General features: G+C 40.9%; 1 protein-coding gene across 3 annotated transcripts in view; it reads left to right on the top strand.

Moving 5' to 3' along the window:
• Positions 1-14,810, top strand: part of CAMK2A (calcium/calmodulin dependent protein kinase II alpha) — a 150,752-nt gene that overhangs the window by 66,277 nt on the left and 69,665 nt on the right. For all 3 annotated transcript variants that reach the window (XM_070937226.1, XM_070937225.1, XM_070937227.1), the window contains exon 3: positions 12,411-12,470. In XM_070937226.1, coding sequence (XP_070793327.1) covers positions 12,411-12,470 — 60 coding nt within the window. The remainder of the gene's footprint in view (positions 1-12,410; positions 12,471-14,810) is intronic.

A 14,810-nucleotide genomic window follows, 5' to 3' on the forward strand; every position in this document is an offset into this window, starting at 1 on the left:
AGCATGCCAAAGACCAGCTGGCCAGCGGGGAGGCGGGGCATCCCAACACAGGCAGCTCTACAGGAAAAGCAACTGACCAGATGTCAGTTGCTTTTTTTTGCCGAGCCGACACAGGGTCGCAATGTGGCTCCACGCTAAATTCCACTGTGCTGCACAAGGCACTGTGAGAGTAGGGGACAGGCCATGGAGGCAGCAACAGCAAATGTACTGCGACGAAGGTGGAATGCTGTTTCGCACATTTTTTTTAGTCCCTCAAACGTTTGTTTCCCTGCAAACGACAGCGAGAAATGTGACGGATCTGGGCTGGGGCGAAGGCACAGAGTGCTCTGTGTGCCACCTCTGGCACGTGTGCCATAGGTTAGCCACCAGGGCTCTAGACTCTCTAGTTGCTTGGGGATTTCCTACGCATCCCTCCCTTTTAGGAAAATAAAGAGGGGAGGGATGCAATTGTTTGAATCTCCCACAGCTTAAATATCCTAGGTCTTAGAGACTATCCTGCAGAAAAAAGAAAATAGCGTAATGATGGAATAAGCAATGGAGATCTCAGCCAGAAATTTTAAAACAAGGCAGTCAAATGTCACCATACAGAACAAAAATCTATTTAGCAAAAGGAAAAGGGAGAAGGGAAAGCTGAAATCCTACAGCAGTGTTGCAAGACTGGCTGGGGAATTCTGGGAATTGAAGTCCAACCATCTTAAAGCTGCCAAGATTAGGAAACACTGCCCTAGAGAGAGAATTTAAGTCAAATTAAATTTAAAAATTGTTCAAAGGTGACTCGTACATGTTAACTAAATTGAATAGAACCATGGCTTCCAGAATTAGTGTTTTTGCCTAATAGAGCAGATGGTTGCATGATTCTGAGAGTGAAACTACCCATTGGGGTTTCACTCTGTTTTAGACAATGGAAGTCAGTGAAAATTAATCCTTTGAAAGAGATGTTTGTTCAGCTATCACAGCACTAGCTCTCTATAGTTAGTGGTCTAGGTCAGTGGCTCCCAACCTTTTGGGCACCAGGGATTGGTTCCATGGACAGAGTTTTTTCCACGGACTGGAGAATGCATGGTTTCGCATGCTGTCTGCATCCCATGGATGGAGCTTTGCTTGTTTGCTTGGCCCAGTTTCTGGCTTGCCACAGCCCAGTGCCAATCCACTGACTGGGGGTTGGGGACCCCTGGTCTAAGTGACCTATCTTTACTTCTCTTAGGGGTCATTTCCACTCCCTTAATGACTCTACCCTAACGTTATAAAATGACCACTCTGTTTCATTTTAATTCAAATGATAAAACTGCAGCATCCTAATACCTTAGAATGCCTCTTGCTCTCGCCTGCCACATTAATGACTCATAACATCCTATGGCAGATGTGGGTGGCTCCCAGTATCCAATTTGTGACCTTCCGAGAGCTTCAGAGTGAATTTGGCCACAGTGAATTTTTTTCATTTTTGAGATTTTCTGAGGAAAGGTTAAATGGGTGCTTGAAGCATTTTGTACTTAAAAACCTCTGAAACAACTCTAAAACAATCACTGATCATTCTCCCTAATTCTCCCAGGTGTTTAGAATGGCAGGTTTAGCCACCTGTCAAGCTGCCCAAGTAACAAGTGGCAGGATGCTGGGTGAGGTAGGAAGGAGTAGTCTCAGTGCTTTTGCAGTACAATCCACCCTCAGCACTCATTCTGTGTCAGTCTGGCTATTTCTGAATGGATGCACAGTGCTTTTCTTCCTTGCTGATGGATAACATGTGCAGAGGGAACATAGGGTGAAGCATGGGAGAATGATTGATAGCAAGCTGGCTGTAAGGGAATGGTAGTACCAGCACTAAGCAACTAAAGCATAAAGTAACTAGGAAATTATCGTGGGGACCGTGCATGCTATATCAAACTTCTGTAATCCCTTCAGTATGAATGGGCTTCCCCATAATAGTAATGACAACTATCACTGTGATATTCAGTGCCACAATGGGACAACTCTCCGGGACCAATTTATTACAGAACAAGTCACCACGAGGCAATTTAACAATTCAATATAATTATTTAAAATAAATAAAAAATATTTTAATTTTTGTCATTCACATTTCATTTTGTCCCTTTTTTTGTGTGTCCTTTCTTTAATTATTCTATTCCACCATTTTTTTTAAAAAGATTAGTGTAATACTTGTCCTGCAACTAGTTGTCCTATGCGAGTTGGCTGTGGGAGTTTTCCTGCAGCGAATTGACCATAGCAAGTTGACTGTGGCTAGTTGGCCATGGTGAAAGCTGGAATAAAAATATAATAGAAAGGAACTTTGAAAAAATATAATTGAAAAAAACCTAGAAGTCATCCAGTTCAGATAATTTCACACCTTTATTTAGCAACTCTTAAACAACAATACAAATTAACTCAGTATTATTCCAATATTACACATCATGATAAGGCTTGTTTTAACCATAGTTTAATGAGCACGTTTTTCATGTAAAGGCATGATTTAGGAGCATTAAGAGCTGTGTTCGCACAGTGCTCCACTACAACACAACTGTAAAGTATCATTTGGGAATCGTCAGATGAGAAGTGGGTGGTCAGGAACCAGCAGGTTCACAGTTGGCAGAGAGGGACAAGGCTAGGCCAAAAAATGTTCCTAAAGAGAAGACAACAGATGAAATGGATTTGCCTGAATCTTCCTGTCATCTTCCATCAATGAATGAAGAAGCAAGAAGTCTGAAATGGAAGGTTTACTGGAAGTGTTCCATTGTCTGAAGACAGAATCTGGGCTTTAGCAAGATGAGTCTATATCAGCATTTAAACCTAATTATTATTGGTTCTCAGTGTTGCTATGTAACTTCAACCAAAACTATTTCTTCATTGGCTGGACCTGCTCATTGTAACTTTGATGTTGCACTGGAATTGCAGTGTTTACTCCTATGATATGATGTTCTTTCCCCCACCCCCACCCCGGCTTCCAATTTGGCTTTGCTCTTCCCTGACTTCCCAACTTGCAAATGATTTATGGCTGATTCTGGTCATAAAACAGGATGCCAAGGCTTGGTGTCAGGTTTGGCACAGTGCTCCCAAGCATCAATTGGCTTTAGTGCCCATAACCTATCTAGCCGATGCAGAAGGGACATAGATGCAATGAAACTCTGCCAGTACTCTCAAGGCTCAAGAAGTCATGGATTCCAGGCAGGACAAAAAGGAGAGGGTGAAGTGACTTGCAACTTTGTGGTACTGAAAATGACAATATTTTCTCTGACCAGCAAGATTTTGAGTTGCCAATTCCATGAGTAAAGACTTGTGAATGGTAGTGTCTAGATTAAGTTTGTTGTGCTAAGTTCACCTGAGACAGCGATTCCAGCATAATTACAAGAATGTTCACAGCTGCCTCAAGTAGCACAATACAAAAGCCTTCTTCAATGTTCCTTACTCATTCTCCCAAATGTTTGTCAGACGAAAGAAGAACATTTGTTCCCCCATGAGGTGAGAGAATTGCTCCTTGTGCTGGAGTACATAATGAGCAGTACAACAAGCTGCTTCTTCAGTAGCAGCAGATACAACTAGCTCGAGCATTTTAGAAACAATTTGTTTCTTACCATTATTTTTTTTTAAAAAAAAAGCACTACTCATAGGTATTTACCACTGCGTGATATGCAAAAATATAATTTCTAAATAAGAAACAGCAAGATTGTTAGATGTGGTAAAAGACTTGGAATGGCAGTACAAAAGTCAGAACTTGCAATGTGGCATCACCGTGCAGGTTTTGCTATTTTGAGTGTCCTTGTGGTTAGGAACAGATGCCTATGATTGTACCTATTCAAGTTCTTCTAGAGGACAAGACCAAACTGCTGTGTTATAACAGAAAAGAACTGAAACAACACCGAACAAAACACAACTATTATTTATGAATACACTGTTAACACTTCTGACCAACAGTGCCTGCACATTTGAAATTACATGAGGTCCTGCATTTTGAGCACATAGTACTCATGAGTATAAATAACATAAAATAAAATTCAGTTGTTTTTATCCTTTTATACATACAGCAAAAGCATATGCACCTAATAAATTGGAGTTAAATGCTAATAAGGTTACAAACCTGTACCGGTTTGCTTGCAAGAAAGCTCTGTTTAACTCTGTGAGGCTTGCTTCAATATGATACAAATTGCACCAGGATTGCATTCACAATTACAGTCTGTTCCTGAACAGGTGTATTAGTTCAATTTGTTTCCAGTATTTTGAACTCTGTAGATATCTCCTAAATAGGTAAAATTACAAAGAAAACTCCCAAGTATTATTCCCTGAAATTGGGAGGGGGAGAGAATTAAATTCTGGTTTGTTGTTGCTTTCCTCATCCATATCTATATGTGAATGGCAGAAGAATTTCATCATGGGAACAATATCCAGATTTTGGACAGCAGCCAGGACTATGGCTGAGGTATGCAAACTTGAGCCTTGGTTGCATGAGATCCCATGCTGCATCAAATTTCAATCTTCCACCCTTTTGTAATTCTGGAGCGATCTGTGATGAGAAATTAGTGATAGAAGCAGAAATGCTAATGGATCACATCAGCTATTAAAATGAAAGCTCCATCCTTAGAAGAGGGAGAAGAAGACAGTTCCAGGCCCACAACTTGACACTGCCATATTGCCTTTGACAGACCTTAAGTCTTCCCCAAAACATCAAGTGCAGTCTCTCCTGACCATCTTATCCTAGGTGTCTTCCTCCTGACTGGACTAAGCTAGGCTTTTAAATGACTGAAAACTAACAAAAAATGTGCTGCCCTCACTGGCTGTCTTTATCCAGGCATTGATAATATTTTGGCACACTGTGTTGTCCATATTTATAGGCCACGCCAAGGAAGGGATTGATAGGTTTCCCTCAATTTATGTCTCTCTCCTCTAGTCAGCCCTTCAAGACAGCCCATGCCAGGAAATAGACATCACAAGAATGACTAGAAGTCTGATGAATTCTTAGAGTATATAAAGCTTGACAGAGATTCTCTCTTCTTTCTTCTTAAACTGAAAAGAGTCCCTCCCCTTCTCTTGTTTTTCTGGGATAAGGTCACATTTTCATAATGGCTGTTGATTCTTTCTTCAAAGCTATTTGCATTCTCATTTATACTTCCCATTAAATGTAAACGTCTACCAATCACTTCCTTTAAGGAGAGCTGAAAAGCGAAAGTTAGAATATTTTGGACATGTGATGTGACACCCAGAAAAATATGGCATCCTTCACTTAATCCTCCAGGAAAAGATTGAAGGCAAACGAGGTCCAGGCAGAAAAAGAACATCATGGCTTCAAAACCTAAGGGACTGGTTTGGGCAAAACTCAGCAGCACTTTTTCATGCGGCTGTTGACAAAAATAGGATTGCCAACATGATCTCCAAAGTTCAATTACAGATATGGCACAAGAAGAAGGAGAAGGAGAGCTGAGACTGGGAAGGCAAGGACTAGTAGGTTTAACACTCTGGCAAAACATGCTCTGGTGTCACACAATTGTTTTGCATGGGTGCAGGACTCTGACTGTCATTTGGTATCAGCAGATAATTGATCTCCCTTTACATGGATTTGATGCTATTCCAGTCCAATGCCTTGGTAATTGGCTCCATTTCAGAAGCTGTGTGGAACAATAATGACATATTAGGGAGAGGGAAAGTTATAACACGAAGCAACAGATTGGTGAGGGAGCTGATTAGCAAAATGCCCATAGAAAGCAATGGCTTCTATTAGATTTTAAAATATTAGGGAATTAGAATTAGATTAGAATTCTTTAGAATTAGATCAGAAGGGACATGATGTGCTTGCATTAGCCTAATTGGTCAATACATGCTGATTCTTCCCATTAGAAGTCACCTGGCTGCAGGATCTTTGGAAAGATCTCTGAAATGTGTCGCATTACACCCAGGTGAAAAAACTACCATGACTTACTGTCTGTTTCAACATTATCATTAAAGATGATTTTAAGCTGCCTCTGCCTCTGGCATAGTTGGGGATGAAATGAAGCCCATGTTAGGAGGAACTGGAAGAACAAAACTGGAAGAACATGCTGGAGCATGTTCATGACATGGTTAGATGTGAGAGGATGTGAGAGCCCTTGGTTCCAGATCAGTGGTGAGTTGCTCCCAGTTTGCATCGGTTCACAAGAACCGGTAGTAAAAATTTGTAGTAGTTCGGAGAACTGGTAATAACATTGGCTGGCCACGCCCCCGAACCGATCCCTGGCCTGGTCGCTGCTCGCTTACCCCACCCACCTCATCAGAGGCTTTTTTTTTTTTTTACTTTTAAAAGCATTTTTTCTACAACTTCTTTGGCTGAAAAATGCTTTTAAAAGTAAAAAAAAAAAAAGCCTCTGATGATTGCGCGGCTCAGCTGGGATCGTCAGAGGCTTTTAAGAGCATTTTTTTCTGCAACCTCTTCAGCCGAAGGGGTTGTAGGAAAAAAAAATGCCTTTAAAAGCCTCTGGTGATCCCAGCTGAGTTGCCTGATCGTCAGAGGCTTTTAAAAGCATTTTCCCCTGCAACCTGTTAAGGTTGTAGAAAAAATGCTTTTAAAAGTAAAAAAAAAAAAAAAAAGTTGGCCGCGCCCACCCAGTCACATTACACCCCCACCACGCCCACAAAATAAGCCACGCCCACAGAACCGGTAGTAAAAAAATTTAGAACCCACCCCTGTTCCAGATAGTAATTCCTGCATCTCCACCACAATCTGCATATTAACGTCAATATGGCTTGGCATCTCATACAAATATATAAAGCTGAGTTTCTACTATACATCATGCTAAGCCATAAAAACAGTTAGCTGTACTAACTGGGTTGACTCGACACACTAGACCATGCTCAAACACATATTACAGCTTAATCTATTTTACTGATGCCAGCTGCAAAAATAAAGCAGTGACCAATGGAGGGAAATTGTGAAGGGGATGGAATTCAATAAGCAGAACGAGATGGAAAAGATTAAGTGTTGTACTCTATGTCTAGTTTAAGGAGGAGGGGGTGAAAGTGCCGCAGTGATGAGTCTTTAAAAGTCATGTAAATGCCAAGAGCTGAAAAAGATTATTTAGGGCTTTACATGGCAGGTGCATAAGTAGAGATGCAGAAAGACTGAAATAGGAAAAAGTGTTAGTGTTCAATTATGAAAGAGCTGCCTGTCAGACTCAGTGTCGTGAGATGATGGAATTCTGAAATAATTAAAGCTGCATCAGCTACAAACCGTGTTCAGTCAGGAAACCCAGCGTAAATGGTTTGCTTTGGCCTCAGTAAACCCTGCCACACTACAGCCCATTAGGGATGCAAATGCTTGGGTTCATTTTTCTCGTTTTTTGCAGAGATCCGTGGGAGGCAGTGAGTGTGATGGGAAGCGACCTCCCCAGTGGAAAACTAGAGTGGAAAATAATTGCATAAAGACATGTTCCTCTTGAAGCGGAGGTACATAGAGGAAAAAATAAATCCTTCTTCACTTTTCACTTTTGGAGCACTGCCCTCAGATTGCAGTTCACACTATGGGACCTCACACCCTTGAATAGCTAACTCTTTGTAGAGGCTGACATTGGCCCTATTTTTCTACCCTTGTTGAGGTAATGACAGAATAATACTGGTGTCAATTGACATGCCTAAATCATAAATCCCATTCACTTCTCCTGTCTCCTGCATTGGTGATATTACGTAATACAGTCTGTATTACAGTCTGTGAGAGCCGAGGTGGTACAGTGGTTAGAGTGCAGCACTGCAGGCTACTTCAGCTGACTGCTAGCTGTAGTTCGGCAGTTCAAATCTCACCGGCTCAAGGTTGATTCAGCCTTCCATCCTTCCAAGGTTGGTAAAATGAGGACCCAGACTGTTGAGGGCAATATGCTGACTCTGTAAACTGCTTAGAGAGGGCTGGAAAGCACTGTGAAGTGGTATATAAGTCTAAGTGCTATTGCCATTGCCATTGCTGTGCAACCCCAAAATGTAGCTTAGAGAACATTAATAACACAGCATGAAACACTGAGCTATACATATGTTCGCTATTGCAATGTTCATAAATATTTAAAGGAGGAATATTATGCTCCCAGGAAATGCATTCAATATGCCAAGCAGCCAACAAATTGCAAAGACACATGCACAAACTATCACATTATACAACGTAAAGAAGTAAATGTCTATATTTTACAGTGATGTTGCTAATGCAATTCCAAGGAGCTCAGAGTTGAAAATTTGTTTGTCTGTCAATAACAGAAGGAGGAAAACGATGCCTCCGTTTTGTACTAAGTTACAATTGATGCTGACAGCCCAAAATTTCCATTAATTCATAAACTCAGAGGGCTGACTCAAGCCATAAAGAATAAACCACAGTAGCTGAACTGACACTGTACTTAACATGATTTGAGTGGACATCCTGTGTTCCTTTTGGGTTTGCTGCTGGTTGTATCTTGTTTTTTATTAGGTATTACTGCTAGCACTTTTATTCTTTTACATTGTAGCAATAGCAATAACACTTAGACTTATATACCACTTCATAGTGCTTTCCAGCCCTCTTTAAGCGGTTTACAGAGTCAACATGGGTCCTCATTTTACCCACCTCGGAAGGATGGAAGGCTGAGTCAACCTTGAGCCTGGTAAGATTCGATCTGCCAAATTGCTGGCAGCTGGTGATCAGCAGAAGTAGCTTGCAGTACTGTACTCTAACCACTGCGCTCTTCTTCTTCTTCTTCTTCTTCTTCTTCTTCTTCTTCTTCTTCTTCTTCTTCTTCTTCTTCTTCTTCTTCTTCTTCTTCTTCTTCTTCTTCTTCTTCTTCTTCTTCCTCTTCTTCTTCCTCCTCCTCCTCCTCCTCCTCCTCCTCCTCCTCCTCCTCCTCCTCCTCCTCCTCCTCCTCCTTCTTTATTTTAAATGAATATTGCCTGGACAACCTCAGTTATTGAGGGAAAGACCAGCTTGGATAGTAACTGGATTCTTAAAGGATTTAAATGTCTGAGACTTCTGTTCTGAATAAAAATTAAAACCCATCTCTTAGAAATTCCTTTGCTCACCTTTAGATCAAGTTTTTGTTGTGTTCTCTGCTCACACCATGTTTGTTTATACTAGTTAATAAGGAGAACAAGTTTATTCCTTCGAAAATCATTATGAAAGTAGGCAAAAAAATACACAAGGTCACGTCCTTAAAAGAAAAAGGTAATTTAAATTGATCCAGAAAAAAAGTTTTCCATTCTAATTATGCATTCATTTCTTTTACCAGCACTGTTTTTAAAATTTCTTTTCTTCTGGCAGCAAAGGCGAAAAACCACTTGTAGAGGAACAGAAGCACTGCTGTGCGTGTTACAATTAACTGATGGCCACCAAGGCTACACTCAAACTCTTATTGCTGCTTTTCCTCTGAATGTATGCAGAGCAACATGCAGGCGCACTGGGGGTGGGCTAGGGGGTGGGAGTTCTTCCATCCACTAGGAAAAAAAATGTAATTGCTTTCAGCAATTACTTTCCAGTTACGGAGTTAATTTACAGAAGCACCAATTAAAATGTCAACAATTATAAAACCCTATAGCAAAGTTACGAGCAAGACCAGGAGGAAAGATCTTCAGAAACAACTATTTGAGCCAAGGTGGCGGAGTGGTTAGAGTGCAGTACTGCAGGCGATTTATGCTTAGTGCCAGCTGACTGCAATTTGGCAGTTCAAATCTCACCAGGCTCAGGGTTGACTCAGCTTTCCATCCTTCCGAGATGGGTAAAATGAGCATCCAAATTGTTGGGGAAAATATACTTACTCTGTAAACCGCTTAGAGAGGGCTGTAAAGCACTATAAAGCAGTATATAAGTCTACGTGCTATTGCTATTTCTTCTACATTGTTCCATAATGTATTAGAAACTATAGTTTGGACATATTTAATATATGAGTGAAATCTAGCTGAGCCAAATACCTCAGGTTCAATCTCAATAGTTCATTTTTATGTCATTTTGTATTACAATGGTAACTCTAAATCCATTTTGGTAAACCATCCTACAGGCAATAGACACAATTTAAAATCACAGCTTTCTTATTACCACCTAGTAATAGTGTAAACTGGTAAGTTGGCTTTATGTTTTTCTGATATTGTGTTTATCTTCCCACCTTGAACTGTGACATGTGGGGCATATAAATTTAATAATAATAATCCTGTTATTTTGTATCTTTAAATCAGTGTTGGCTCCTGACGATTGCCTGGATTAGTCCCTGCAGTTTTCTTGACAAGATTTTTCAGAAGTGGTTTGCCATTGCCTCCTTCCTAGAGCTGAGAAAGAGAGACTGGCTGGGTGGGACTAGAACTAGAACTCACGGTCATCCTATTTCTATTCTTGCATATTAACCACTAGGGCAGTGATGGCTAACCTTTTCTGGACTGAGTGTCCAAAGTGGGAATGCGCGTGCATGCGCCCGAACCCCCAAAATGCAATGCATGCACAGCTCCTGTGCATGCCCCCCACATGCATACTCAGCCCCCTGCACATGTACATCCCCCACATGTGCCCCATCCCTGTGTACGCATGCAACCCCCTGCATGTGCCCTGCCCTCATGCATGCATGTGCACCCCCATGTGCCCCATGCATGCATGCACACACCATGTACCCCACCCCCTGCGCATGTGTGCACACCCCCACACATGCCCTACCCTCATTCATGCACACAGGTCTCCCCTGCATGTGTCTTGCCCCCCGCGCATACGTGGCAGAGACCCAAAGACCAGCTGGCCGGTGGGAGGCACATGTGGCAGAGCTGAACTAGGGTGATGGCTCCCGTGCCCACAGAGAGGGCATTGTGTGTCACCTCTGGCACGCGTGCCATAGGTTCGCCATCACGGCACCAGGCTAAACTCTCTACTAAGGCATAAAATTGAGAAAAAAATTGTTACAAATTTTCTGTTAGGTAGACTTTTTTATAGCCCATTGTTTTAGACTTTTTGAAAGGGGAAAGATTAAAGAAACCTCTGCCACCTTCCTCCTCTTCATCATGGTATGGTGAAGGATTTTGCCCCTTACACTAATGTGGACTAAACATACTTGCTTTTAGTCACTTTTATTTCCCTTCTGCATTGTGGCCATTATCCTCTACTAAATTCTGAATTAAAAGTTGCCTGAGTAGACCCATTTTAATATAAAATACCATGTATTCTGATGGTCGTCAATGACAAATTGATCAAAAATATTCCTAGTAAACTTGGAAGGACTGCTACCATCTCATACTTATATAAATATTTCCTGCAATATATAGAGTACACTGCTCATGCTGATAAAAGATTCCAAGAGTACAATACCATAAAAACAATAACAGAATGACCACAAACCAGCCAAATCATGTTAAGCATAATAATTTATTATTGATAATTACAGTGAGCAAAACCATTCTCCATAATATTAATAACTTCTGCAGGATGGAAACTCAAACTCCTACCAATTCTCAAAGGTTTTCATTAATTGCCAGATTTTAGCAGCTTCCCAAAATGCCAACAGAGTTGCTGGCATAAAAAGCATTGGTTTAGGCAGTTTTATTTCTCTTACACATAACAGATAGTCACTAAAGGACTAGTGGAAGATTTTCAGCTATTTCAGATACATTTGCACAATGTTTTTCAGGTATGCAACTGATTTTTAAAGAAAAAAAGAGAATTCATGGATTATTTCTATATACCTGTTGGAATAGACATTTAAAAAGCTAACAACAACAACAACAAAAACCACCTAAAAAGCAGAGCAATAAAGACAGGAGTGTGATGTTCTTACTCATACACAGCTTAGCTTTTGATGTTTGTCACCTCTGCTGTGGTGTGAGACTCGGTCCCCAAGCACTGAGGCACAGTTACAGCACAATGGAGGATTGATAGCTGTGTGAACTTTCTCCTATCTCATCTCAACACAAGCTGAGGTATGTTTATAAGTACCTCAGGGCAAGTGGAATGAGTCAATTTTCATGGAAACATCATCTAAAATTCCTTGTTTAACTTCCCAGCAGAGCTTACATCCCTGAACTTTCTTGATAGTCTTCCAGTTCAAGTAATATCTGACTTTGCTTAGCTTTTAAATAATCAATCCCATGGAAGTCAGTGGACTTGCTTCAGAGTATACAACTCTAGGATTACTTAACAGAGGGCTATAAGGGCTGACTGAATTCCACACCTGCAATCTCCTGCAGCTACTTGTAGCTTTGAGATATCTTATGCTATTACCTGTGTATCCATTAATTCCCTCAGATATCTTTCTGGATTACTTTTTGTAGGTGCTTCTAATGGTTGTTGTTTATATCCTATGTTAACCTTTCTAATCACTTTCTGATTCTGTATTGTGAAGAGCTGTATACCATTTCAAATATTATTCACTGTTAACTGAATTTGCATGTTCTAAATCCAAGATGATAATAATAGAAGGAAATCACATTTGTCGCTGGGCATCTCTCTCTCTCCCATGCTGATTTGTGAATGTCTTTCCTGACAGATCATCAGAAGCTAGAACGAGAGGCTCGGATCTGCCGCCTTCTAAAACATCCTAACATAGGTAGGAAAAAGTTTTCTAGCTCTTTCTAAGGGATTTTGCATGCTTCTGTTACACCTTTCTTTCATTTCTGGTAAATGACGGGAACCTAACATCAGTATTTGCATACTGTATATTTCAAAGGCAAATGTTACCTGATGCTGTTTGTTCATTCAGCAGTTTTAATTTACTCCCATGAAGGGATACATTCGATCTTGTCTGACAGCCTTTCCCGATTTATTATACCCTGGATCTTTTGAGTTATACTTCCCATCCTCCTTGGCCATGCTGACCTAGGATTATTTCCAAATTTGCAAATGTGCGTTCAATTAATTAGATAATGTGCTGTTGAAGAGAGCTCATTAACATAAAAAGATATTCAGCAAGAATTTTACAGTGGTTTTTAGTGCTAGTGTTGTCTCATTCCTTCTCCTTTAATTGTTTTGTTCTTAAAAATATGTTTGAGAGTGCATTTCCATATGTATATTAATTCCCTCCTTGTTTTCAGTTTCCTTTGCAAACACCCACACACACATTCTCTTTCTCTCTGTACAAAACACTAGTGTTTTGTAATAGAAGGAAGGGAATAGGCCACAATTTGCAGTCTGAAATTATTACAGCTCAGACCCAGGTTTATCAAAGATTACCTTTGGTTTGAAGAGTCTTGTCAGGTCCTCTTCCAATGGACTTTTTTTTTGGTCATTAAACTTTTTTTTTACTTATCCAGGTCTTCCACTGACCTGTGATAGTAGCCTTAATGCAATCATGTTACTTGGCTCTAAATCTTTCTTTTACTGAAGTATCTGGACATATATTGTCATACTTTGCAGGAGATGAAATTTAGTAGCAAGGTGGGTTCTTTCCTGCTGCCTCAATTCTACACATCTGATTTGGGGAAAATGACCCTTATAGGCCAAAGAAGGCAAATGGACATTCCTGTTCTTGAATTTCCATCTCTACCCCCAAATATATTTAGCCAATGGGGGAGCAACCTATAGTCCTCATTTGGCATGTGGTTCTTGGGCAAAGCGTATGCTTCCTCAAAGGAATTGACAAGGCCTTTTCAAACAAGCAATTCAGATCCCTAGTAAGAAGGTCCCTCACTTGGCAAATTGCTGAATGGAGGGTAAACAAAAGAAAAACAGAGCATTGGAGAGAGGGGAGGGGGGAGAAGGGAGAAAAGGAAAGATAGATTTCAGAGAAAGATGTGACTTGAGGAAAAGAGAGAGTGGGTGATTCCTGTTCACTTTTCTATTTGACCCTACTGACTGTTTGCTTTAGCCTGCCCCAGCTGACCTGCATCTCACACAACACTTACCTAAATAATATATTCCTTCTACTTAACAGAAAGAAATTTGGATGAGTGGATTTGCACATTATGCCATGGTTTGTTTAACCATGATGTGTTGACTCACACTTGGCTGGGATTACATAACACCCATGAGCCATGGTTTATAAACAACAGTGGCTGAATTTATATAGCAGCAGCAACCTCCTTTATTGCAATAGTATTTTTCAATGCTGGGAGAATTGTGCCTGTTTTAAAGGTCTTGCCAAGCAAAAAATGATGGCAGCTCGTCTGTCCTGAGTGGGGTTGCTATGCAACTCTCCCCCTTTCAGTTTCTTTTGCCTGCACCTGTAGTAGTCGGAACAGTGCTGGAGTGGAATCTGACTGCTTTTCAAGGCAAACTTCAGTGAAGAAAGATGACAGAAGTCAGGAAAAAGGTTGGTTTTCCTGTCATCATGGGAGAAGGGCATTGATTGGTAAAAAGATAAAGGAGAGATTCATCACTTAAGCATTTTTCCTTGCATCTTTTAGTGTTGCTCTAATAGCCTGAAAAGGCTTGCAGGCTTGGTCTTGTGCCTCAAAAGCAGAAAGTGGCTTTTCATGCAAGAAGAAAAGCACAATTCACCTACTAATGTATGCAGGTCAAACCCATTTGTGGGGCTGAGGGAAGAAAAGGGCAGCCATGTGTTCTGTCCCTTTGGTCCCCTTGCTCTCCAGAGCTCTTCTCACTGTTATAGAATGAGAGTCCTTGATTTGAAGGACTAGCTGGAATCTAACAAGGGCTTTGCTAGAATGGATGAAAGAACACAAGAAAGTTCATGCAAAATAGACCCTGCTGGTTCCCTTATCCATGCTCTTCCTGTAACACATGTCCCTAGTGCCACCCATGTTTCCTCCCTTCCTTTTCTCTTCACACATGCCCACGTACATGCACACCCATGTGGCCTCTGCTTTATAAATGATTCAGATCCTAAAGAGCCTGTCAGTTTGAATTTGTCTTGGGCAAATGTCAGTAGAGCAGAGTCAGGTCCTTTCCATCAAATGGAATCACAGACGGACGATTGCTGGACCAAACG

The sequence above is a fragment of the Pituophis catenifer genome, unplaced genomic scaffold (assembly GCF_029215685.1).
Source record: "Pituophis catenifer annectens isolate HBS135680 unplaced genomic scaffold, rPitCat1.0.hap2 SCAF_2, whole genome shotgun sequence".
Classification (NCBI taxonomy): domain Eukaryota; kingdom Metazoa; phylum Chordata; class Lepidosauria; order Squamata; family Colubridae; genus Pituophis; species Pituophis catenifer.